Source organism: Ornithorhynchus anatinus, chromosome 9, assembly GCF_004115215.2.
Source record: "Ornithorhynchus anatinus isolate Pmale09 chromosome 9, mOrnAna1.pri.v4, whole genome shotgun sequence".
Taxonomy (NCBI): Eukaryota; Metazoa; Chordata; class Mammalia; order Monotremata; family Ornithorhynchidae; genus Ornithorhynchus; species Ornithorhynchus anatinus.
The window spans coordinates 39,828,119-39,851,121 of NC_041736.1; the positions used below are offsets into that span (position 1 = coordinate 39,828,119).

Sequence of the window (23,003 nt, forward strand, 5' to 3'; positions counted from 1 at the left end):
ATGATAATAATATTCTTTCATATTTATGGAGCACTTACTGTGTGCAGAGCACTGTACTAAGTGCTTGGGAGAGTACAATATAACACTATACAGACACATTTCCTGCCCACAACAAGCTTACAGTCTAGAGGATGAGCTTCCAAGCCCATACTGTGTGCTCAGCACTTTACTAAATGCTGGAATAGATACAGGATGATCAGGTTGGACCCAGTCTCCGTCCCACATGGGATTCACAGTCTAAAGAGGAGGGAGAAGGATTTAATCCTCATTTTACAGATGAGGAAATTGAGGCAATGTTTTTAAATGGCTTGCCCAATATCTCCAGCAGATAAGTGGGAGACCTGGAATTAGAACCCAGATCTTCTGACTCCCCAGCCTGGGTTCTTTCCTCTAGGCAACATTACTTCCTTACCTGCAAACAATGTAAACACTATGCTGTGTTAGTCTCATATCAGTCTTTTCAGCCACATTTGCACGAATGGATAAGATCTCACCACCAAAAGCGCCTTTTTGAAGGACCACTCTATTTGATGGGGGAGGTTAGGTAAAAGTACAGTACTTGTTAAGCCCCTACTACGAGGCAAACGCTGAGCTAAGCCTCTAGGATAGGTAAAGGATAATCACATCAAACCTAGTCCCTGTCCTACACAAGGCTCACAGCTAAGAGGTAGGGAAACCAGATATATCAGCACCATTTTACGAATGAGGAAACAGGGGCACAGAGAGGTTAAGTGTCTTGCCCCAGGTTACCTAACAACTGGCCACGGGCAGAGCCGAGACTAAAACCCAGGTCTTCTGACTCCCGGTCTCGTGCTCATTTAATGATAATTGATATCTGGTGAGGGGGGGCAGAGGTGCTGACCTCAACAATACCTGCTTGTCCCGCCTCCTTACCCCTCAAGAACGGGGCGGAGGGTTGTCCGTGGAGGCTAGACTGCCACTTCTCCCAATTAATAATAATAATGTTGGTATTTGTTAAGCGCTTACTATGTGCCGAGCACCCTTCTAAGCGCTGGGGGAGATACCGGGTCATCAGGTTGTCCCACAGGAGGCGCTCACGGTTAATCTCCATTTTACAGATGAGGTAACTGAGGCACAGAGAAGTGAAGTGACTTGCCCACAGTCACACAGCTGATAAGTGGCAGAGCCGGGATTCAAACCCATGACCTCTGAATCCAAAGCCCGGGCTCTTTCCACTGAGACATGCTGCTTCTCACATTACACGTTACTCCCATATTGTCAAGCCATCTGTCAGAACCCTGCCCTGGCTCTGAACCATAGACACCATGAGCTTCCTCAGGAAATTCCTCGTTTCAGTTAAGTTGGTCCTATTAACTCAGTTCTCCTCCTAGAGAGAAACCGTTGGCACTTGTCTACCTTTGAGTTTATCTTCTCAGAAAATCCTGTGGGTTCACTAAAATCAGGCAGTTTTGAGCTCAGGGATTGGTAAAAGAAATAATGATTGAACACACCAAAATAATTACAGGGTGTTCTCCTTTAATGTGGAGGTTGTGCTCTTGAGGAATCTCATGTGGTGGGAAAATCGCCTTATGGTAAATAACCCTCGTTTCAATGGAAATTAATGGGTTAGCGGATAGATGGTTTGAAGATAACACCAGGAGTGACATTTTGGATATAAATTCTTATATTATTGTTCTATCTACCTCAGTGGAATGCTTTACATTCTTGCCACTCATTGTTATTTTACTTCATTACATACTGTAACGTTGCACAAACACAAAGAAACCCAGGACACTCTATGGCACAGTGCAGCGAGCCTTAGGCAGAGGCAGCATTACGCCTTGACTGACGGCCAGTGGATACGCACAACCACTTTTTCCCTATAGTGAATTTACATGTGCTACCTTATCAATCATGTTTCACCAGAAAAGACTCGTTCCTGAATTCCTCCAGGGTGTTTCACCTAAATTGTGTAATGAGAACACGGGTTTTTGTGGAACTGGGTGTTCTTGTATAAGTTCCCAGTTTTAACGGTCTAATAGGTGGCGAATGCTGGTATTTATGCACATGTGAAGTACAACCCGTTTTCCATATCCTAAGTATGGTGGGGGTAGTAGGGAGATCTAAATCAGCCAATCATATTTATTGAGTGCTTACTGTGTGCAGAGCACTGTACTAAGTGCTTGGGGGAGTAAAATATTACAGAGTTGATGGATACGTTCCCTTGCCCACAATGAGCTTAAAAGTTTAGAGGGATAAATGAGACCACCAAAAATCCAACCCTTTTTCTTTTCTTTTTTTGTCTCCTCCCTCTTGCCTGTATGTTCCCCCAATAACCCTGTCTGCCCAAACTCCCCATCCTCACTAAGCATCACATAGCTAATGCTATTCCAAACCATTTTGATTTTTTAATGTTTTCTTTGACCCAAGGGTAATCCGCCCAGATAAGAACACATGATAAAGATAGGTTAAGTGACAGGAGATGGAAACGGTGAGCTGAGTCTTCAGCTGGTCATTTCCCTCTCCTGCTTCTGGGGATAGTTAGGTTTCTTCTGAATCCTTTGGATATAACTGGAGCTAAGTCAGCCCAAGGCTCTCTTGGCTATTCTGGTCTCCTGGGCAGATCACCAGCTCCAGGTCGTTCAGATGTATGGAACTTCTCAGAGAGACCAGGTTCTGTGGGATCGGAGAGCCATAATCGCAGTCTCCTGGGATGGGGGCACAGATGGGGGAAGATAAAACTAATCTGATTTTCCCTGGGTTCTAGAGTTCTGTCAGACCAGGGGTCCCAGAACACAGGAAGCTCAAACACTAGATTATAAATTCCCTGAGGACAGGAGCCAGGTCTACCAACTCTACTGTACTGCATTCTCCCAAGTGCACACCATAGAGTCTGCAAAGAGTAAGCCCTCAGTGAATACCATTGATTGATTGGCTGGATATTTTGTAGTCAAACTTTTCTTATTCCCTTTTAGGTAGTGATTATATACAGGTTCTAACCCCTATCTTTTCCCTCCTTTCTTCCACTGCTCTTTTACCTTTTTCTTTGAAAACAACCCCTAACGGTGCTTTTACACTCCCAGCCCTCACAGCAAATCTTTATACATAGATTTATGTACTACTTATTTATTCCCCTATCCATCTTTCCATTCCCCTCTGGCCCCTTTCTGTAAATTATTTTGCAGGCCTTCCCGGTAAGATTGCAAGGTCTTTGGAGGCAGGGATTGTGTTTTTTCATTCTACCATTATCTCCGGAGTTTCTAGTACAGTGCTCTGTACACAGCGGGAACCCATGGGAGCAAAGAAGTGCTGCATTTTGGAAAATACCACTGAATGCTGGGTTCAGTTTGTTTACCAAGCGGCACACCTTGCTGGGGGCATATTTTTCGTTGCAAATTTGATGGCCGATGCATTGGGCAGTGGGGGCCATAAAGCTGTCTCGATTTCAATAATGTGGCAAAAGTCAAAATCATATTTTCTTCGGCTAACAAAGCCCTTAAAAAACTGTTAAGGGTGAAAAGTGACTGATTAGCTGCTTCAGTCTGAATAATAGAGTTTGACGATGTAAAAATACCAACTGCAAATTGGAGAAATTTTTACTGAAATTCTTGCTGCTGCTGCTGCAGTTGAAAAAGCCAAAATGGCAGCTTAAAGCAGCTTGTCTTTATGAATAGAGCTTCACTTCACCCATACAGAAACACGCTTAGAGTGGCAAGAACAGCATAAGCATAATCACAGGTTAGAGGTCTATTAAATGAGGTTATGAAATATGACCTAAATACAAAGCCCAAGTCACAATAAGAAGTGTAACTAAAAGCTGTCTACTCATAAGTACTTGTCAATTTTCTTTCATTAGCAAGGATTAGGTCCTGCCTGAAAGTTTTCCTGAGAGAAGAGATGCAACAGAGAGACCTCCAGACACCTGAAAATCATCAGCAGGATTTGCTTTTTGATATATTTAACGTGAAAATGGCAGAACCACACATCAGGGACCTCCTTCCCAGAAATTACACACCTAAACTGAGGCAAACATGTCTAATAGCGCACATAGATCTGCAGTGGATAAGCCTCCTTGTCAAGGGTCCAAGAACAGGTTGTTTTGGGTGTCAAGCTTTTTAAAAACAAGTTTTTCTTTGTCTCAGGACAAGTTGCGGCAAGAACCAAAAATAAAAACTTTGGAAGAGCCCGACATCACCGCTCTTCACTTCAAAATGTGTGCGCCCTGCCTGCACAGTCAGGTTTACTTTAATAGAACATTGATAAACCCAGTCTTAGTGCTAATACTACCTTGCTATTGACATCATTTAAATAAAATGATTTCACTAAGAAGTATCTGACAGCAGGATAATAATTCCAGTCTGGGAGGAATAGGTCAAAGTCACTCTTAAGCCTAAGGGCTCTATTCTATTCAGACCTACGCCCTGCTCAGCTTTAATTTTCACCTCACGGTATGTGGAGAGATGGCAGAACATATTATTCCCATGGAACCTAGGTAAAATTTATCTGTGAGGTGCATTCTTCATTTAGGTTTTGGAATAGTTGGTGAGGGAGAGACATAAACATCAGAAAAAATGGTGGGGGATAATAGTTCACTTACTGGTGAGAGTGACATTAAGCTGTCAAAATTGGACACCTCCAAAATGGAGGGTAGACGTTTCGACATACCCAGAACAAAATGATCTTAGTAACCCTACGAATGTAGGCCCAGGCACCGAAGCAAATTCAGTTGTGGAGGGATAAAATAATAATGTTGGTATTTGTTAAGCGCTTACTATGTGCAGAGCACTGTTCTAAGTGCTGGGGGAGATACAGGGTAATCAGGTCATCCCAAGTAAGGCTTACAGTTAATCCCCATTTTACAGATGAGGTAACTGAGGCACAGAGAAGTTAAGTGACTTGCCCACAGTCACACAGCTGACAAGTGGCAGAGCCGGGAGTCGAACCCATGACCTCTGACTCCGAAGCCCAGGCTCTTTCCACTGAGCCATGCTCCTTCTGCCTATAATAACCATGATTTCAAATTCACTGGATAATTTCTCCCCACTCCACTTTACCTCAGATATGGACTCCCTACCTGTTACTGTCAAACCGCTGTTGCTTTTTATTGTTTTTTGATTGCTATTTGTTTCTTTGCTTTTTGATTTTTCTTGGATTGAAAGTGGAAAAGATCTCCTCTCCCCATGAACGCTTACTAAACGAATCTGAGTATCAGACTTCACAATGACTTTCCAAACGGGTGAGGCACCAGTATGTCTGCTACCGTGGAGGTCTCAGGGATATGCTGTCCTGTGGCCACAGACTGTACCCATTCTCCCAACCAACTGCTTCACATTTCTTGTCTCTGGGCAAAGGGAAATTGGGTGAGGGAGTGTGGATGGCTCAGTGCACATCTTCACCACTATTACAAAAACACCTCACGCACAGGTTCTGCTGGATGTAAGACCTACCTTTTTCCTCTTAACCACTGGTGTCTGAGCAGTGCTCACCAAAATGGCAAGGGGTCAACAAAGGCATATTAATGCATTTTCATGGGCAGAGTGCACAAGAGATTTTCTCACAATATTCATCATGTTCACGGATAAAATCTCACCATTGGCAGCGTCTTCCTCACACTGAAGGGCAACTCTATTAATGTCAAACTTGCTTCAGGGCAGCTTAAACCTTCTCCACCTAAGACAACCAATATCTCCCAGTTCTTAGATACCACTGTTGATGAGGATGAGGAACACAATGTTTCAGAGAGCAGACCACCTTTGTTTTAGTTTTGATGCATCAGTTAGGTCACCATATTTCCTTTTTTAGTAGGGCTAGGCCTGGATTTTATAACTCTGAGAAATTAAAAAAAAATACTATTGCGCCAGAATTTAGACTTTCCTCACAAACCTGCCCCAACCTCTATTACTACTACTACTACTACTACTAACATCGATAATCACATGTTTGTTAAATGCTTACTATGTGCCAAGCAATGCAATCATATCAGACCCTGTTCCACATAGGGCTCACAGTCTAAGGAGGATGGAGAACAGGTGTTTAATCCCCATTTTACAGATGAGGAAACTGATGTCCAAAGAAGTTAAGAGAATTGCCCAAGGTCACACAGTGGATAAGTGGCAGAGCCGGAATTAGAACCCAGAAGAACCCAGGAGAAGCAGCGTGGCTCAGTGAAAAGAGCCCGGGCTTGGGAGTCAGAGGTCATGGGTTCGAATCCCGGCTCTGTCACTTGTCAGCTGTGTGACTGTGGGCAAGTCACTTAACTTCTCTGTGCCTCAGTTACCTCATCTGTAAAATGAGGATGAAGACTGTGAGCCCCACGTGGGACAACCTGATTCCCCTGTGTCTACCCCAGCGCTTAGAACAGTGCTCTGCACATAGTAAGCGCTTAACAAATATCAACCAACCAACCAACCAACATTAACCCAGGTCTCCTGCCTTCCCGTCCTGTGTTCTTTCCACGAGGCCAGGCTGCTCCAGCTCCTCTTGTTCACTAGAAATGCTTAAGGAGCAGGGTCCGGGCTGCAAAATACTCAGTTTAGGGCCTTCATTATTCTGGGACCTATAATATAGAAATCCCACCATCCTGTGAGATTTCCCTCTTTCCTTTCTTCCAATTCCAGTGGGTATGAAGAAGGAAGTGGTATAAATTCAAGTTTGGGTAGTGACCAGAGTTCTCCTTTCCAGAATGAAGATAATATGAAGCACTTTACCCACTGTCTACCTGAATAAACTTCCAAAGGAAATGAAAGAAACTCTTCTCATCTATGTGCAACTTTTTCCATGGGTCCTGAATGCCACCTGGACGAGTGCAGAGTAGATGAGTACAGAGCCTATGGCTTTCCTAAATACCTTGTCTAAATAGTCCAGGGCTGCAGGAGACTGTGCAGAACTTATACACTGCCACTGCAGATGGGCATGACAATGGGTGCAATGGGGAGGGAATCTGCAAATTGACTTTTATTCACTTGGCATGAAAAATGCCAGGTAAGGGAAGGCGACTGGCCAACAGAGCTTTCAAAGACCAAAATCAACTGTGGATTACATGAACTCAGACTTTTAAGGCATTTAGCCTACAGGGGTTGTGGTTATAAAGTGAGAGCCTAGGTTTTTTCAGCTTGGTTTCTGACCACCCGCACAAATCTGTGCGCAGACCTGAAGAGTAAGGTCACGGCTTTTCAGCCAAATCAAAGGGCTAGAAAAATTGAGATATTATAGGTACTTGATCCAGATAATTTAGGCTGAGGCGATCTACTTTTGCCTCGACATAGAAGGCCACGCTCATCCTAATGATGAAGAAGAAGATTCGATAATGGATGATTCTGATTTTCTCTTGGTTTCATCAAGGGGCATATATGATAAAATGTCTAGATTAATCCACCCCTCTTAAGAATTCTGACTGGTGGTTGCACGCACTTGCTCTTTGTCACGCAGCAGTGTGTGTAGTAAATGTTGCCACAGATGGCCTTGATGTGTGTGAATGAATTCTTAACTTCAACCATTATTCAATTAACGAGTCAATCTACCATGGTATCTGGGGACTTCTTTTAATATATAATGCATTGATCAATTGTTGTATTGATGCAATAACCTAATTGCAGCTGAACATATGAATGCAATTAAGGTGGGTTAACAAGGTGCCTTTTAGATAGCTGTTACAAAATGAACAAAAAGTTAAAGACAAACTTCTGAGAATTATCCTGAAATTGAAAAATCAAGGATAAGAGATTATAGTCTCGTCCATGAGCACAATTAACTCTATAACCAAACCTCTGCTTATCTGAAAGCCTTCCCTCTTCCTATATGACAGAAAATTACTCTCCCCACCTTCAAAGCCTTATTGAAGACACATCTCTTCCAAGAGATCTCTTTTTCTCTTCTCCCATTCTCTTCTACGTCACCTTGATATTTTATCTTTATTCATCTCCCCTGTCAGCCCCACAGCACTTATGAACATATCTGTAATTTTATTTATTTATATCTATGTCTGTCTCCCCCTCTAGACTGTGAGCTCAAAGTGGGCAGGGAATGTCTGTTATTATATTGTACTTTCCCAAGCATTTAGCACAGTGCTCCACACACAGTAAGCACTCAATAAATACGACTAACCGACTGACTTGAAAGCTTTATCAATTCTTTTTCTTAACACTTTAGAATGAAGTGGCATTCATTTCTTTCTTTTAGCTCTGCTCTGATATAAATAGGGACCACTTCTTGGGATGAAGACCCATTGACCCGAACGATCTGAGACTTCTGCTTTCTGAGTTCCCATCTTCTCCAGGGGATGACTCAGGGTTGGCAGCCCCATTGGTTTAGGGAGATGGGAGTCATTGGAATCTTTGTGTCCCTGTTGTGCTGTATAACTTCCCTGTTACCAGTGGAGCATGTGCAAGAGACATTTTGAGGCCAACAGGGAAGTTTTCCAATTTTCCGGCAATCAAAAACACGGTGCTAAATGAGGAAAAATTTTTATTTCCCCTCCCTACTCCCATCCCCCCTACTCCATTTGCCCGAAAGTACTGATGCTCGAGCTCCATAAAAACAAACAAAAACCCTCCTTAAAGAGATGTTGTTCAGTATCACTAATATCCTTTTTTCTACCCCAAAATCTAGCACCCCATGGAAATTAGGGTCTTTCCTGGGTACTCTGGTTACCCCATCACTGGGAAACCACTTGGAGAGACTTGTTGGCGGGGTCCTGGAGGCAAGCAAGTAGGCTGGCACAGCATCTCTCACCCATGCTGGTCTCCTCTGCTCAGTGAACAAGTCCATTTAGCAAAACTTGAGAACTGGGTCCAAGTCCTGAAGTAGGCAGTGTAGAGGGTCATGGTCAGGGCTGCCGAAGGCTTTCTGCTATCCCCTTACCAACAGGCCCCCACCATCTTTTCCTGGCTTGGATTTCGGGTTCAGCAGCCCTATACCCTGGCGGCCTTTCTGGTGGGGGCTGACTGGGTGGGAACGATTAGAACGGGGGCTTCATGTTAGTCAATCAGTCGATCGCATTTACTGAATACTTACTGTGTGCGGAGCTAGCTAAGTGCTTGGAAGAGTACGATATAACAATATAAGGGACATAATCCCTTCCTACAACAACTTCCATTCTAAAGGGGAAGAGAACGTGTTTTTCCTCAGTCCCGAATTGGGGACCTTTTGCAAATTGGGTGAATGAGATAACTACTACACTACTTAACCACGTTGCTTCTCCCCTGGGGGCCTTGGTACAACCGCAGGCCTGGGAAAACTGGATCCGGAAGGTGATATCACCCTGTCGATCCAGCCCTGGGCCCAAGATGGCTACTCTCCAAGGAATGTCCTTTCCCGGAGGCTTGTGGTCAGCGTATATGTAGTTGCATGTGTGTGTGTGCGTGCGCATTTATGTGTATGTGAATGAGATTCTGGAAGAAGTGACTGATAACTAGAGGTTTACCCCCAAAACACAAGAAAGCTGACAAGTCTAAATTAATTCCTGCCAGGGATCTAGTAAAGGACTGTAATTTGAGCTCTTTTTTTTTATTACTGCTCTGGCTTATCTTCTTGTGAATTCTCATTTTATAGCAGGCTTAAACAAATGGCCCTTGTGCGATACCAGTCGCTTGTGTTGATACAACACACAGGTAAAGTAGCTATTTTAATTCCTGAAGAAGAAAGTTTTCTATTTATTATTAATAAAATGCTTGGCTGAGAGGCCCTCGTTTCAAGTGGTGGATGAATTCTTGATGGTTTATTAGTTGTTTCTCTGTTCCTAGATTCAAAGACTTAATTTGAAGTGACCAGAAACAATGATCCCAGCCCTTCTGATTTGGCTGAAATCCACATTACACTTGATGGCAATGAAACCCCCTGGCAGGCACCTGTCAAAAGCCAATTCACTAAATCTTATGAGCTGAACATAATTAAGCAAGAAGGCACTTTTTACCAAGAGCAGGATAAATGGCCTGTACCTAGCAAGATAATGCTGTGTGCTTACAATATCTAAGTAGTAGAGAAACCCACAATGTATATGTGGGTGCATAAATACGGGGCTTTATGTATAGAATATTTTCACGCAATATGTTCCTATTAATATTCAAATTTTCTGTTTTCAACCTATTTTTAACACCAGGAAAAACCTTTTTCCTGGAAAAGGCAACATTATCAAATGCAAAAGTACTTTTATCATTTTAGTATAATTTCTATGCTTTCCACTCATATTTCAACAAGTAGAATTCTGCCTCATAAATCCCTGAAACCTACAATGCCTCCATTAGCAAACATATCTTTACTCTAGTGCACTATAAAATCCCAAACAACCCCTCCAGTCTTGTGCAAACAGATGGCGCAATCCATTGTGTTTGACTCTATTAGGTATTTTTTTCCCAAGGAAAAATGTTTGAGAATAACTTTAAAAGCAAGGAAATATCTACTCCTGGGGATCACAAACATCTCCCTAATGGTCATGAGAATGGTCATCTGTAAATGGGGAATGGCATGCTCTGAAGGCATGAATAATCCTGAAGCTAGATATGTGTGTGTGTGTGTATGAGTGTGTGTGTATGAGTATGTCTGTGTCTGCCTCCACATACACAAATACCAGCTCTTCGTGTTCAAAGATGACCGAAAATCTTATCCAAGCATATAAGTGAAGCTGAGGAGACAGATACTTCCCCCACCTCATCCCACCTCCAAGTCACTTCCACACGGTGCCCAGGTAAAGGCTGTCCTGTGGAGTCATGCTGCATTGACAATGGGAAATGAGGCAGGTAAGATATCCCAACAAAAGGTCCCTGGTTCGACCCTCTACTTGCTTCACAAATTTGCCTTTTCCATACCATATTTAGCCAAAGCCACTCTTGTCCTAAATACTTCATTTACGGACAATACACGCTAAGGAAGGTACTTTGCCATAGAGAAACTGGATATCCTGATGGTTATCCAAATTGGGAAGCAGTGTGGCCTAGTGCAAAGAGCATGGACCTGGGAGTCAGAGGACCTGGGTTCTAATCTTTGTTCTGGTATTCATCTGCTGTGTGATCTTGGGCAAGTCACAACTTCCTGTGCCTCAGTTTCCTCCTCTGTAAAATGGGGATTAAATCCTACTCCCCTCAACCTGGACTGTGAGCTCTATGTGGGACAGGGACTGTGTCCAAAATGATTATCTTCTATCCATCCCAGCAGTTAAAGCAGTGCTTGGCATGCAAAAAATGCTTAACAAGTACTATTATTATTATTATTACTACTACTACTATTATTATTATTATTATTTAGGATATAGGACAGAAGAATACAATCAAATAAAACTGGGACTACCGAGAAGAGAGCAGCAGTACTCTGGCAGGGAATCGGCACTGCAGAATGGAAGCAGGGGGTGTTGGAGAAGGAGTTACGGTAAACCGGGCTACATTTTCAGTTTAGAAGTAAGGAAAGTTGCACATACTTCCCGCGCCTGGTACAACATGGTCTCTAGAAGGGAGAGAAGACAAACGAGTATATTGGAAGATGAAGGATGCATTAAGAATAACTGATGGCTGGTTTTAGCAGTGTAGCTTATCGTTTCACAGTAACAGATGTCAAGTTCTAATAAATAAAATGTTCTCTCTGACCTACGCATTTTGGAGAGGATGCCTGCATGTCAGGCATTTTTGGATTTTTTCAGCTCTTGTTGCTCTTCTCTACTGAAAGAAAAAACACTTTTCTAAATCTTGCAAAAGATCTTTCTCCTTTAAAGCCTAAGGGTATCACTATTAGAAGCAGCGTGACTCAGTGGCTCAGTGGAAAGAGCACAGACCTAGGAGTCAGAGGTCATGGGTTCAAATCCCACCTCTGCCACTCATCAACTGTGTGACTGTGGGCAAGTCACTTCACTTCTCTGTGCCTCAGTTACCTCATCTGTAAAATGGGGATGAAGACTGTGAGCCTCACGTGGGACAACCTGATTACCCCGTGTCTACCCCAGCGCTTAGAAGTGCTCTGCACATAGTAGGCGCTTAACAAATACCAACATTATTATTATTATTACTATTCCACAGTCAGTCAGGCAATCGTATTTATTGAGCGCTTACTGTATGCGGAGTACTGTACTAAGTGCTTGGGAGAATACAATATAACAAACACATTCCTGCCCGCAACAAGTTTAAAGGCTAAAGGTTGCAGGCAGCAATGTGTTTGTTATATTGTATTCTCCCAAGCACTTAGTACAGTAAAGTCTAAAAGGGGAGACAGACATTAATACAAATAAATAGAATTACAGAGATGTACATAAGTGCTGTGGGGCTGGGAGGGGGCATGAATAAAGAAAGCAAGTCAGGCGATGCAGCTGTGAGTGGAAGAAAAGGAAATCAGGGCGCAGTCGGGGAAGGCCTCTTTGAAGAGGTGTGCCTTCAATAAGGCTCTGAAGGTGGGGAGAGTAATTACTGCATGTGAAGAGGGAGGGCACCCTAGGCCAGAGGCAGGATGTGGGTGAGGATGTGGGTGAGTGGCGAGATAGATGAGATGAAGGTACAGGGAGAAGGTTAGCATTTGAGGAGGGAAGTGTGCTGGCTGGGTTGCAGTAGGAGAGTAGCGAGGTGAGGAAGGAGGGGGCAAGGTGATTGACTGCTTTAAAGCCAATGGCAAGGAGTTCCTCTTTGATGTGGAGGTGGATGGACAATCACTGGAGGTTCTTGAGGATTGGGGAAACATGGACTGCAGATTTTTGTAGGAAAGTGATCTGGGCAGGGAGTGAAGAATATATAGACTGGAGTGGGGAGAGACAAGTGGCAGGGAGGTCAACAAGGAGGCTGATACAATAATCAAGGAAGGATAGAATAAGTGCTTGGATTAATGAGGTAGCAGTTTAGATGGAAAGGAAATGGAGGATTTTAGCGATGTTGTGAAGGCCCAACCGACAGGATTGAATACGTGGATTGAATGAGAGAGAGGAGTCAAAGATAACACCAAGGTTATAGGCTGGTAAGACGGGAAGGATGGTGGTGCCATCTATAGTGACGGGAAAGTCGGGGAAGGACGGGGTTTGAGTGGGAAGATAAGGAGTTCTGTTCCCGATCCTTGTTTTTACCTTTTCCCAGCTTCTTCACTGCTGCTGTACAATTGTTTCCTCTGCCTCTCGGGCAGGGTGACATGAATCGCAGTACATGAACCGCAGTACCCTAACTCAAGGGCCAAAACTGCAGGAGCCTGGTGTATTTTTGAAAGGAATTTTCTAGTACAAAATTCCATCTGCCCAAAGCTACCCAGGCCAAACCTGACACTAGTTGCCAATCCACTGGCGGTGGGGACTGTTTTGTGCAGAAAGGATCAGCATATTTGGAGTGATGTACCAGTAGGTCTGTGTTCTAGCCCACCCCAAGTACTCTGACATCAGCACATTCACTTGAATGACCGAGAGCATTTGGGGCTTTTCCATCCCACAGTTTGTCCATCCCACAGTTTGTCCTCTCATTCTTTTGCTGTTCCAGTAGCCTGAGGGTGGCCCTCAGTGTCCAAGCAGGACTGGTACAGACCACGGGAATAGGGAAAGAATGCTTGTAGAGCAACTAGCATCTTTGGACAGGAGTTATCACCGGAAACATGTATGAGGTTGCAATCTCATGGAAAACAATTCTTTTGGGCCCAGCTCAACCTGACAGCTTTGAATACAGAATTGCATCAAATATTCTAGCATGTGACATATCACCAGGGCTGCTAGGACACATGCCAATTCTCTGATTTCTGTGCTGTGGTTTGAGAGATGTGATTCAGTAATTTCCTTTAATTCAATGAACTGAATGCACAAGACATTAGAACTGGCAATATTCTGAGATATAGTCCACCATGAGGACTCGCAAAAATCTTTGTAGAATAGGAGTGAAGCTATATGTAGTGAAGTCTAACTCAAAAAGGATAGTGGGCTTGGAACAGGAATCAAGAGGTCATCCACTCCAGATTTTTTTTCTTAATTTGGGTTTGGACTGGATTGCAGGCTCCCAGTTCCTTCCTCCTGATCTTCCCCAATCCTCTCTTCCAAGTCTCCAGCATGAGTATATTGGGTTGTAAGGCATAAAATATGGCAACCCATCATCAAGGTTTTCAAACCATTCCAGGGGGGAAAAAACCCACCAAAAACCCCCCAAATAGATGCCTACTCTTAAAAAAAAAAACCCCAGCCAAGTCTCCACAACCTCTTTTTCTAACTCCGGTGACTCACAACTTTCGGAATCAGAAATGTCAGTATAACCTAAATCCTTTCTGCTGCAATTAAAATCCATTCTCCTTCCCCATCTTGAAGACACCTGGCTGTATTTACACCCCTGGCAAACAAACACTTTGGCAGGAACTTAACCAGCACACACGATAGTGGCTATCAGTGTCTTCATGAAACGTTTCAGTGGATGTAAAAGGGCTGAGGAGAGTGATGCTCTGGACCACTGGATGCTCTGGGCCATTTATGAAGCTCTCCCCTTGAAGTCCAACTTGCCCGTGGCTCACATTAGGCCAAGTCCCCTGGCTGAACTCTCTTTAGGGCTGGGGGTGGGGAGGGTGGGGCTGGGGTAACAGAATACCAGAACACTTCCATGTATATGAAGTATTTTTGAAGCCTGCTACCGGGAGGAGAGCATTAACTATTTCAGCCTCCACAGCTATGGTGTATGCACAATGTATGCAGCAACGTAATTGTGCTACTTTTCTTATTTGTGGTATTTTTAAGCGCTTACTAGGTGCCAACCACAGTTCTAAGCACTGGGGTAGATATGAGATAATCAGATCCCACAGGGGGCTCTCATTCTAAGTAGGAGGGAGAACAGGTATTGAATCCCCATTCTACAGATGAGGAAACTGAGGCCCAGAGAAGCTAAGGGACTTCCTCAAGGAGACACGGCAGACAAGTGGCAGAGTCGGGATTAATACCCAGGTCCTCTGACTCCCTGGCCTGGAGTCTTTCTACTAGGCCACACTGAGTTAGTCCTCTTCCCCAAGGGCTTAATGTATTAAGACTAGGCATGGAGAGAACTGGGTTCAAATCATTTGAATCTGCAAGTGAGACAGAAAATACAGAGACATTTTCAAAGGGACTAATTTTTTCTTTCGTTCTTTTGCTTTCCCAGATTTTTGTACTGGGAAAAAGTGTAGACCCTATGAAATCAAGCCTCACAGGAGCATTCAGCCATCAGGGTGGACAACTTGGCTTCACATTCTCTCATTCATTCAATCATTTGATCATATTTATTGAGTGTTTACTGTGTGCAGAGCACTTTACTAAGCGCTTGGGAGAGTACAATATAACACTAAACAGACACGTACCCTGCCCACAGCGAGCTTACAATCCAACTCTGCCTCTGCTTTATGGATTCCCTAGTGAACGTGACAGGTATGTGAGTAGGGTGGGGGGATGAGAGCGGTGAGGGGAGGAAGCCGGGGGAGAGTGGGAAGGGGAGGGCATTGGTAGACTGCAGACTAGACTCTAGACTGTAAGGCTGTTGTGGGCAGGGAATGTGTCTGTTTTATGGTTGTGCTGCACTCTCCCAGGAATTCAGTACCGGTGCTCTGCACACAGTAAGCACTCAATAAATAAAATTGATTGATTGACCCACGAATGGCCGGAGAGTCAAAGGTAGACTTCTGATCTTTGGATTTCAAGCTCTTTCCCTCCCCCACATCACATTTTACAGGTCCCCCCCACATTTCTGAGGTATATGTGATGCTTCCTTTTCCCCAAAATACTCCTCTTTAGTCTGCAGCTCTCAAAAGGAAAACCCCAAAATAGACAAAGGAAAAAAAGCGTGGGGTAGGAAAGAAAAATGGGAGAGAGGGCTTTTCTTTGCTTTATGGTTCTAGCAAGGAAATGTGGTTGAGGAATTCCCCTGTACTAAGAAAAAATGAATGGTCCTGAACTGCCACTTCTCATTTCCATTAGGATCCAGGAGAGGGTCATAATCTTTCCACTGCCCCAGTGGATTTTTTTAATAGAGCACATTGTCTGTGGAAATGCATTTTCCTCACTCCCCAGGACCTCGGTATCTGCTAGACCGATTGAAAGCCACCCAGACAGAGCCCAAGAGAAAGATAATTGTTTACGGCACAATTAAGAAATGAAATGTAAATTTAGAAATTCTACTCCTGGCTCAGCCGGGAATTTTTGTGATACCCTGGTCTCTCACTCACCGAGTCGCCTTTCCAAGCCTCAGATTCAATCAGCCCAAAAATATTCATTGCCTGACCAGAGAACTGAAATATCCAGCTTGGGTACTTGGGGTCTGTGTTAAGAATACACTCAGTCCCTACCCCTGAATAGCTTACAATCTAATGGGGAAGAGAAGACAGACCATATGCAATTGATATCAAAAGGTACAAGCAGTTATGATAATGAGAAGAATGAGTTAAGGAGGAAGAGTGGGTCATGAATTATGCAGGCAGATTAGAGAGTGTGTAGGGTCATTTGGTGGAAAGCTTCCAGATGGAGGTGGGCCTGGAGGGACAACTTCAAAGAGAGGGCAGAGGCGGTAGAACTCACAGATGGTGGGGGGATGAGGGCACCATTTTGACCCCCAAGTGATGTCCTTCATGCCCTTTGTTTGGCTATGATGGTGTCCTGACCTTACTTTAGAATGTCTGGTGTCCCACCCTTGGCAACTCCCTGCCCCAACAGGCACAGAAATAAACTCTGGAAGGAAGGGAGGGTACACACAGGGGGAGGGGCTGGCTGAGGGGGCACGGTTGGGCATGCAGGTGGGAAGGGACCCAGGGCACTGCCTTATAGCCTTACCCATTTGCTTCCAACTTCTGTTACTAGATCCAATGTAAGAAGGTAGCATCAAGTTTTTTTTGTATCGTGTTACTGTTTCACCTTTGGACAATTACTTATTCTTTGAGCTCTGTTTTCATGACAAGTCTTGAAAGGTATTAACCAATCCACTGACCGTGCTTCCTTGCCTCGCTAGTTTAGCAGGGTCAGAATGGAGAACGGCAAAAAGAATGATTTAGGGTGATAACTGGGTGATATTTTATGGCCTGTACTTTGGCCACCTTGGAATCAGAGGAGTAAATTCTGAGTGCAGAGTAAGTCCTGCTTCTACCTCACTTGATTCTTGCTAATGGGTGGTGCCCACAACATGTAAACAAAAGAATTTCACCACACCACTGTATATAGAGAATAATGCAGGAGATAAATTTTGTTTACAGTCCGGGGAGTGTGCTTCTCGCACAGAGAGCTAAATTTTCTTGACCTCCATTGGAAACTATAAGGGAAAGTCACAGTAAAATCTAAGGAGTACCTCCCCAAGTTTATAGACTCAAAATGTGTCTCTAAAAAGAGAATAAACGACTGCCTTACTCTTAGGGTTTTGCTGTTGCTCATAAACCGTGAGAGTGTTTATGTCATCTGCAGATCTTCTCAACTGAATTACAGTTTTTTATTCACTCTATGTATACAACTATTTTCACAAGGCAGAGAAACAAGAGCTGTTTAGGAACACTGCGGCTGTCCTGTCCCAGCTCCCCTCCCCCCAAATATTCCTAAGGAGGGGAAGCTTCCCCTCTCAACCCTTTATCTGGCCCTCCTGGAAAACAACAGTGTAGTTATTGTTCCAGAACATCTGACCTGAAAATAACTTGAGCAGATGTCCTGCATTAGGGAGGACTAGCACAAAATTTGTCCTGTCCTGTCGCTGAAAGACAGCTGGTGGAACTCATAAAAGGCCTACTTTCCCTGTAGCGAGTATAGTGGTGGACATGGGAAGCTTAATGCTACAGGAGAGACTAGCAGCAGCCTCCATTAGCCTCCCCTCTGGTCTCCCTGCCTCCAGTCTCTTTCTACTTCAGTCTTTATTACCCCCTGCTGCCCAAATCATCTTCTCGAAGCATAGCTTGGCAAACATCTCTACGGTCCACAAAAGTCTACTCAGAAGTCTCCTCATCTCCCTTCACGTCAACGACAAACTGATGACAATTGGCTCAGAGGCTCACCACTCTTTATCTACTCTTTCCCTGCTCACCTTCCAACTGTACATCGCGCTTGATTCTCGCTCCTCTGATCCCTCGCTTTTGCTGTCCCTCTAGCCTGGAACTTCCTATCAATCAATCACTCACAATGGTACAATGGTATTTGAGTGTGTACGTTACGCAGTGCACTCAATTAAGCGCTTGGGAATGTACAATACAACAGAATTGGTAGACACGTCTCATCCCACAACAACCTTACAGTCCTACCAAGTCCTCCTGATGACTTTCATCTTCAAAGCCCTCCTCCCTCCTTCAGGAAGCTTTCCCTGATTAATCCACAACACCCTAGCTCGTCAACTTAACAGCCATACTTAGCGTTGATGCATTTTATTCCTATCTTTAGCACTTAAGTACAGCATATGAACATTTTTATTTGCATATTTAATTACTGAATCAGAGATTTCCCCCGACATAGTTGCACTATTTCCTTTTATAGCCTTCTTTCTTTCTCCTGATCTCTCTATTGTAAATCATTGGAGTCTCTTTCCTTCCATCGTAAGAGGTAGACTGTAAGCACTTTGAAGCCAGGAAACAAGAGTTTTGCTTCTGCAGTACTCTCCCAAGCACTAAATTCAGCACCTAGCACTCGATAGAGGCCACGGATTGAGCAGCTGGCCAAAGTGACAGTGATGGCTTCATTGGCAGCTGTCTTTTCTCTGACCTGGTCCTGCTGTTGAGACTATGTGTACATCTCTGTTTCCTCTTCCGCTCTTTCCAATCTTTCCAATTCCCCCTCTGTCTGATCTCCCTGTCCGTCTATCCTTCTGTTTGATCATTCACCTCTCTTTCCACTTGTCCATGTCTCTCTTTTTCTGCCTTTTTCTTCTGTGCTTAAAGGCTTTGCCTCCCTAGAAGCCCACCCTTAGAAACTTGCCACCTGTCTCACTTTGAGCTCCAGAAAATATAGTCAGTTTAGTTTAAAATGACTTTTACTTTTTCCACTTGCCAGAATGTGATTTGCCTTACTCTTTTATCACTTTTAAATGGATTCGTCTTCACTACACTAGAGAGCTGCTATTTTTTAAGGTCACTTCAGATGTTTTCTTTAGACTGGTGTTAACATAAAGCAAATGTCTCCGGCAACTCAGAATTAATCTGTTAAGATAAACAAGCTTCATTTACAATATTCCACTGCTGAAATCACAGGCTTACGGCCTGCAACTTCTTGACTCAATTTATACATGCTTAAATGTCTACTTAAGGGAACAAAATGAGACAGTTTTGCCATGGAAACCACACTGAGAGATCGGATTCAATCCACAGTGCAAATATGACAAAAAAAAATGCTGCTATCTTACCATAATTTGGATTCTTGGGAAAACCAGAAAATCATAATCAAATCACTAGGATGCAAGAAACAATGTGAATATCAAGTTGATTCCATAAGTTCATTTTTTTTGGCGGGGCGGGGGTGATGCTTCATTGGAAATAGAGATACACATGTCAGACTTGGGCATTCTATAGGAAGAAATGAAAGAAGGTGTGCTTCAGATAAAGACAACATCCCTAACTTGCAAATCAACACTCATGCTCTATCTACACATACCTAATGCAACTCTTTCTCCTAGAATTTACACTGCTGCCCTCTCAACTAGAAGACAACAGTGTGTTCAAGGAATCACTGAGGTGAGCCACCAAAATCCAATCACCGGGGGCAGGTTCCGAGACCCTCCACATTCCAGCGGTACTCTCGTAGTCACTAAGCAGCCTTGCAGCTGCTCCAGGCATTAACTCCTAGCTTGTCATTGTAGGAACTTCTATAGCATCCCCTGATGGGATCAGACACTCCACATTGGGCTGAGTGTTCTCAATTTTGGAAGTTCAAAACTGTCATCTAAAAAGCCTCTGACAAAGCCCAGTTGGTATATACTGCTGAGGCCCTCGTACCAGCAGTGGAGGTGGCAATGGAGGGTGGAATGAGTGGTGTTGATAGCTAGATAAAGTCTGTACCTTTCTCCCCAGCAATTCCTTTCCCCCGCAATTCCCTCTTTCTCTCTCTCTCTCTTTCCTCTCTCTTTCCTCTCTCTCTTCCTCCATCTTCCCTCTCTCTCTCCCCAACTCACTGAATACCGCCCCCCCACCCCACCTTCAGCCTCCCCAAGTAGCGACTTTCTCATCACCTGAAATTTTCAATAACTCACAATAAACTATCTTCCATACTCTACTTACGTGTCTTTGTTCACCCATTATCCCTAATCCAAAAGCCCAGCCTCCCCAAGTAGTGACTTTCTCATCACCTGAAATTTTCAATAGCTCACAATACACTCTCTTCCATACTCTACTTATGTGTCTTTGTTCACTGACCAAATGGCCGGCCTCTTCCTCTATGTCAAACTGTGTACCTTACCTATTTCAAATTTCTACTAACACTTCCTGCTGAGCTTCTGAGCCTCTTACATAGACAGTAAGGCTCATAACTAGACTGTGAGTCCCATATAGGACAGGTGGTGTGTTGATCTGATTAACTTGTATCTACACAGTGCTTAAAACAGTGTTTGACAAATAGCAAAGCGCTTAACAAAAAAAAAAAAGCAAACTTCCCAACTCTTTTAAAATTAAGTCCCTCTTGAATCTGGCTTCTCCAGTCATTCCAGTAAACTTCATAATACTATATATACACATATATATATATATATATCCATATGCACACAAAATTATAGGGCTCTGCCCTTTACGTTCGTATGTGTTGTTTGTGTACATGTTTTTGTCAAGTATACCTGTTTTATTTTTGAAATTACCTGTTTAGAGTTGAATGCTACAGTACAAACCTCTTACACTACTGTCTCTGTCTGACATGTCTTCTCCCATTATATTGCCATCACCTCGAGGGCAGAGACGGCGTTTAACTTCCTCAGCAACTTGTTGTGTAACTCCCTCAGCAACTAAGACACTGATTTGTTCAACAAGCAGTTAATAAAGGCTGTTGACTATTACTGAAACTTAATACAATATCATAAAAGCTGCCAGGGCTTCAATCTACGATGGCTACGCTCCCACACCTATAATTTCTGTTTCTATATTTCTATTATCTCTATTATATTTTGCTAGATTTCACATTGGTACTTTTCATGCCCGGAAGCACTCCTGAGATAGGCCACATAATTGCCTAACTCAAAGAGCCTCTTCAAAAAACAGAGTTGCCACATCTCCAGAGTTTTGGCTGGAGTCTCTGGAACTCAAGCAAAGTCTCAGACTCTGGTCTGCATTCCGGTTAGGGAAATCTTTAGACTTTCTTCTCTTTGACGACGTGTGACTGCCTCTCCACAGGTACAGTTATGTAATCTGGCGTGTTCGCTCCAGGCCCCACTGCCACTGTTTGAACCTGAGCAGTCATGGTTTTGGACTGCACGTTCCATCGTGGGTAGAAAACGAGTTGAAAGAGAGGAAACAAAGGGTAGGAATGAACAGCTACATTTGGGAATGGAGATGTATAAATAGCAGGGTCCCCCAGGGACTGATGTCAGAGCCAGCTCTATTTCACATCTTGATAAACGATCTGAAAGAGGGAGTGTGAAGTGCAATCTCCAAGTTAGCAGATGACATTCAAGCTCTTACGGGTGGTGAAATGCCATGCAGATGGGGAGAACCTGTAGCAAGACCTCGTCGAGCTACCCGAGGAGGCTGAAAAGTGCCAGATGAGCGTCTTGTGAATGTAGAGTTGGCTGGTTCCAAGACAACCCATTACTACATTCCTCACTGTTGTGAGAGCTACCGAAGAGAGCAACCGTCACCTCGTACCCAACGGCCCGCTGCAATTTGGGACACGCGATAGAGTTGGACAGCCGTCTACCTCTGCGTGTCCAGCGATCCTCACGTTCTTGTAGACACTAGGTTCCAACTGACCTGGCTGCCAATAAAAGGGAACCCCTTCATAAGAAACCAGACATAACCGGTTCACTTACTTTGCTCGCTTCGCCATCTCATTACCATCCCAACGTGGGCTGTAGGGATAGTTTTTCTGGGCCTGGGAGTAGAGCTGACCACTGTTGGTAAAGTGATAGACCGACTGAAATGTCAGAGTGGGCTGATCTCGAGGAAAATACAGGGGCAGGTCAACTGCAAAGAGAGTAAAAGAACAAGAGAAATTTCATTCATCTTTTGTAAGCAATTTTTCTGCTTATAATAGACTACCATGCAAAGCTCATAACAGCAGAAATAACCTGAATAAGTAGAGCACTGATGTCACTGAAAGGGTAAAAGAAGTCAAGCCAAATTTGGAGGAGAAGTGTTCTCTAGATATCATCATGGTGCAGTTCTGGTTTAAAGGAAACAGGAAAAAGTTAGAGCAAACTTTCATATGCTTTGTGTGTTGGCGTGATTAATAAAAACATATTTTAACAGTGTGGCCTAGGAGATAGAGCACGGGCCTGGGAGTCAGAAGCCCCTGGGTTTTAATTCTGGCTCCATCATGTGTTGGCTGTGTGACCTTGGACAAGTCACTTAACTTCTCTGGTCCTCAGTTACCTCTTCTGTAAAATGGGGATTAAGACTGAAAGTCCCATTTGAGATAGGGACTGTGACCAACCCAATTTGCTTGTATCCACCCCAGTGCTTAGTACAGTGCCTTGCACATAGAGAGCACTTAAATACCACAATCATTATTATTATTATCAAACATTTTACTCTTATGAGTCATGACAAATGCATAGATATCTAAAAAGTGATTACATCCACCTTGCAAGTCTAAAGGAGATTCAATGAAAATTACTCAGATTTGTTGGCCAGTGCTTTCCAAATGGTGTATCAAGCCCTTCACTACTGAGCCCTGGGAATCTTCCAGGTAGGTTGTGGAAAATAAGAGCATCTTGAATGGTGAGGCTGTCCTGGGGGTTGGAACTCAATGACAGCCCCTACAATTTGTATGATCCCCTTCTATACAGTGTTTGGGTAGCACTTATCTCAGACCAACAACCCAGAAGTCAGAATTCAACTTTCAGACACTACCCATCTCCTTCCAACGAACCCTCCATTCACTGAAATTGGCTTTAGTACAGATTTTTTTAGGGTCTAATTATGCCGAATAGATCCTTGGCCCTTCCTTAGTTAGCTCAATGGGGAAAAAATTCTGATACTATATTACAATTATTCGGCAATAT

General features: G+C 43.7%; 1 protein-coding gene across 5 annotated transcripts in view; it reads right to left on the reverse strand.

The window, feature by feature from the left end:
* The window catches only part of BABAM2 (BRISC and BRCA1 A complex member 2), a 311,772-nt gene that overhangs the window by 13,939 nt on the left and 274,830 nt on the right, over nt 1-23,003 (reverse strand). For 3 of the 5 annotated variants that reach the window (XM_039913076.1, XM_007667059.4, XM_007667060.3), the window contains 2 exons: nt 21,810-21,963; nt 19,277-19,365 (listed from right to left, as the gene is read on the reverse strand). In XM_039913076.1, coding sequence (XP_039769010.1) covers nt 19,296-19,365; nt 21,810-21,963 — 224 coding nt within the window. In that variant the 3' untranslated portion in view covers nt 19,277-19,295. Of the gene's footprint in view, nt 1-19,276; nt 19,366-21,809; nt 21,964-23,003 lie in introns of those variants that run through there. The other 2 variants (XR_003762063.2, XM_029072333.2) reach the window with 1 other exon arrangement.